This window comes from Centruroides sculpturatus, unplaced genomic scaffold (genome assembly GCF_000671375.1).
Source record: "Centruroides sculpturatus isolate CEXI.00-Female unplaced genomic scaffold, Cexi_2.0 scaffold1267, whole genome shotgun sequence".
Classification (NCBI taxonomy): domain Eukaryota; kingdom Metazoa; phylum Arthropoda; class Arachnida; order Scorpiones; family Buthidae; genus Centruroides; species Centruroides sculpturatus.
The window spans coordinates 115227-119681 of NW_019385407.1; the positions used below are offsets into that span (position 1 = coordinate 115227).

The 4455-nt window shown below is 35.8% G+C and overlaps 1 protein-coding gene across 1 annotated transcript; it reads right to left on the reverse strand.

Moving 5' to 3' along the window:
- Positions 1-744: 744 nt before the first annotated feature.
- LOC111638623 (glycine-rich cell wall structural protein 1.8-like) lies at positions 745-3153 on the reverse strand. The gene is made up of 2 exons (XM_023384370.1): positions 3047-3153; positions 745-2787 (listed from the first exon to the last, which is right to left on the reverse strand). The coding sequence occupies exons 1-2, from the start codon at positions 3056-3058 to the stop codon at positions 745-747; spliced, it is 2055 nt and encodes a 684-aa protein (XP_023240138.1). The 5' UTR covers positions 3059-3153.
- Between the last annotated feature and the right edge of the window lie 1302 nt (positions 3154-4455).

Below are 4455 nucleotides of genomic sequence, written 5' to 3' on the forward strand. Positions count from 1 at the left end.
TGCAACACTTTTATATCTTTTCCTATTCCTCCTTTTGGAATCAAACTAAGTATAAATAACAAATTCATTTGTGTAATTTATAATTAATCTATCAATTCAAAATTATACAATTATTTATTTTTCATCATCCATTCAATAATTNTATTTTTGAAATAAAAAATAGGAATTTAAACAAACTTCAAAAATGCTTTAATAGAGATATAACATGCACATGGATAGTTTATAAATATATACATAAAATATTTATATTAACTTATGAATTTATTACAAAAATATTGAAGAATTTAAAAAATTTAGTTATTTTTAACTAAATTTTTTAAATTCAGTAAAAAAAAAATGATAATAAAAACTTAAATTTTTTATTATCATTTTTAATAAATTTTACATTATTTGAGAAAAACAGAAAATTTGTTATCTATAATGATAAATCTTATATTTCTATATGAATAGTTTAATTATATAAACATTCAATATTATTGTTAATAATAATCTGACTAATTTTCCTGAAAGCTAAAGAAATTTACTTAATGAATATAATTATATATATATAACATTGAATAATTAAATATATTGAAAATAGATTTAGCTTAAAATTATCATCCTGAAATCACTTACAAGCAATTTGCAGAAAAAAATGTATTGAAAATGTTGTAATTCAGTTTAAATTTCATAAATATGATAATAACTATAGTATCATTTTTGAATAAAACATCATAACAAAAACATCAAAATTTTATTTTAATATTAAGTACATTTTTTTTTAATTCCACCAGCTCCACCTCCAAAGCCACCTCCATAACCACCTCCAAACCCACCACCAAATCCACCACCAAATCCACCGCCAAACCCACCTCCTCCTCCACTTCCGAAACCACCACCGCTACCTCCTCCGATTCCGCCACCTTTTCCACCGCCAATTCCTCCACCAATTCCGTCACCATGTCCACCTCCGAGTCCACCACCGCTACCTCCTCCGATTCCGCCACCTTTTCCACCGCCAATTCCTCCACCAATTCCGTCACCATGTCCACCTCCGAGTCCACCACCTTTTCCGCCTCCAATTCCGTCACCATGTCCACCTCCAACTCCTCCACCAATTCCGCCACCATGTCCACCTCCGAGTCCACCACCTTTTCCGCCTCCAATTCCACCGCCAATGCTTCCACCACGTCCACCTCCGAGTCCACCACCTATTCCTCCAGTTCCTCCAACATGTCCACCCCCGAGTCCTCCACCTTTTCCTCCACCTATTCCTCCAATACCTCCATCAATACCACCTCCAATTCCGCCACCAATACCACCATGTCCTCCGCCAATGCTTCCACCACGTCCACCTCCGAGTCCACCTCCTTTACCGCCTCCAATTCCACTACCATGTCCACCTCCGAGTCCGACACCTTTTCCACCTCCAATTCCTCCATCTAAACCACCTCTAATTCCACCTTTTCCGCCTCCAATTCCACCACCGATGCCTCCACCACGTCCGCCTCCGAATCCACCACCTATGCCTCCAATACCATCATGTCCACCTCCAATTCCTCCATCAATGCCGCCACCATGTCCGCCTCCGATTCCACCACCTTTTCCGCCTCCAATTCCTCCGTCTAAACCACCTCCAATTCCGCCACCAATACCACCATGTCCTCCGCCAATGATTCCACCACGTCCCCCTCCTTTACCGCCTCCAATTCCACTACCATGTCCGCCTCCGAGTCCGCCACCTTTTCCTCCACCTATTCCTCCAATTCCGCCGCCATGTCCACCTCCGAGTCCGCCACCTTTTCCTCCACCTATTCCTCCAATACCTCCATCAATACCACCTCCAATTCCGCCACCAATACCACCATGTCCTCCGCCAATGCTTCCACCACGTCCACCTCCGAATCCACCTCCTTTACCGCCTCCAATTCCACTACCATGTCCGCCTCCAAGTCCGCCACCTTTTCCTCCACCTATTCCTCCAATACCTCCATCAATACCACCTCCAATTCCGCCACCAATACCACCATGTCCTCCGCCAATGCTTCCACCACGTCCACCTCCGAATCCACCTCCTTTACCGCCTCCAATTCCACTACCATGTCCGCCTCCAAGTCCGCCACCTTTTCCTCCACCTATTCCTCCAATACCTCCATCAATACCACCTCCAATTCCGCCACCAATACCACCATGTCCTCCGCCAATGCTTCCACCACGTCCACCTCCGAATCCACCTCCTTTACCGCCTCCAATTCCACTACCATGTCCGCCTCCAAGTCCGCCACCTTTTCCACCTCCAATTCCTCCATCTAAACCACCTCTAATTCCACCTTTTCCACCTCCTATTCCACCATCAATACCACCATGTCCACTGCCAATGCCTCCACCACGTCCGCCTCCGAGTCCACCACCTTTTTCGACACCTAATCCTCCAATACCTCCACGTCCACCTCCAATTCCTCCACCAATTCCGCCTCCATATCCTCCTCCGATTCCACCACCAATTCCTCTTCCACCTCTAATTCCACCAGTACCTTTTCCGCCACCAATTCCTCCACCAATACCACCATGTCCGCCTCCATGTCCGCCTCCAACTCCACCATCGAAACCACCGCCACCAGTTCCTTTTCCACCTCTAACTCCAATTATAAGAATTTTGCCGCCCGCAATTCTTCCTTGAACGTGGTCATCTGCACCTTCTTTTTCTCCACTAAATCCTACTCCAAAACCAGTACCTTTTCCACCTGCATGAGCATGGCTGAATACTTCTTTGTGCGCTAATATCACCGGTATACATACGAAAAGTATCTAAAAATAGTTTAACATTAACAAAAGTTGATTGTTTTTAAACATCAGTAAAATACTTCACAAAAAATAAAAGTAAAATTAATATAACTAAATATATAAATAAAATAACAGATTTAATTTTTACAAACTGATGCTACTATTTATCAAATAATATCCTGTGATTTAGATTCAGATATTTAATTTCTTTACTTATATAAATAATTTAAAATATTTATTAAAATATATAATGTACAAACGTATGTATAAGAAAGCTTCTTACCAGTAGTTTCATGCTTCCTGTTTTGAATATGTTTCAGATTGATATAGAAGAACAATTGGGATTTATATATATCCAGAAAGATCATAAGCAAAATTTCCCTTAAATTTTAAAAAAATAACAGTAGATTTGCTTAGTCACGACGATTTATGTTTAATAGAAAAATTTACCGCTTCTGGAGTTTTCGAAGAATTTCTTTTTTAATTATGAATGCTTTCGTTATCTTGTTGCATTGTTTTTCTTATCGAATCTAAGAATCTCAAAACCAGAACGTTTGACATCCCATTCAAAATATCATAAACATCATAAGGAAACTTTCGTTAAATACCTTAAGTATTTATTTTTTAAAAATTCCTCACGATTTCAATAATAAAATCGTGAGAAATTTTTAAACAATTCTTTAGGCATTCATAGAAAATATATGAGAAAATTTTAGCCTATTCAAACACTTAAGCCACTTTTATATCATTTTTATCACATACATAAGTGGCTATGAATTTATTAAAGTTTTTTTGTTACATTTTAATTTTTTAATATTTTTTTAAAAGATTATTTTCTATTATAAAAGAAGAGCGAATCATCAAAAAATTGCTTAAAAATTCTTAAATATAAATAGTTTTTATATAATATATATAATTTCACGAAATAAAATATTTTTAATTTTAAAAGTAAATTTTGAATAATTATTTGAATTTTCACTTTGCTTTATGTCTATTCGATTCACTAAAATTTGAATATTCGATGCTTTATGATCAATACTCGTAGGCACTAAAAGTAAAAAGTAAAGGGAAATTGAGGCATTGAACCTTCTGAAGGCACAATTCAGATTAGTTTAATCAGTTATAAAACTTTACTTTTGCAAGAAAATAATGTAAATTTATATTCAAAAATAAAGAGCTTGGCTTATTGTTTAAACATTAAAGCTTTTTTAAAGGTAAATAACGCTAAAAATGCATGACTTTTTAAAGAAAGCATAATTTACACATCTTTCTCTCACACATATGTACTGTTTACTGTACACACATATTATATAATTGCATTAATTGTTTTCTTAAATATAAAAGAATATTTAATGCAAGCAAGATTTATTTATATAAAAACCTAGCAAAATATTTCTGACAATTATGTTAAACAATGTAATTCTAAAGTCACATTTTTTAAATTTTATTTCTGGATCATATATTCACACGATATCAAGGAAAACGTAAACCGACATATTTACTTTAATTCTTCAATAAATAATAGCATTTTTTATATATTATTTAAATAAAAAATATTAAATGTAATAAGAAGAATTTTAATTTATAAAACTTAGTAAAATTTTAAATTTTATTCATGAATGTATGACGCAGATATGTGAATACGTGATTAGAACTGAAATGTCCAGCCTTGAATCAACTGTTTCACATAAA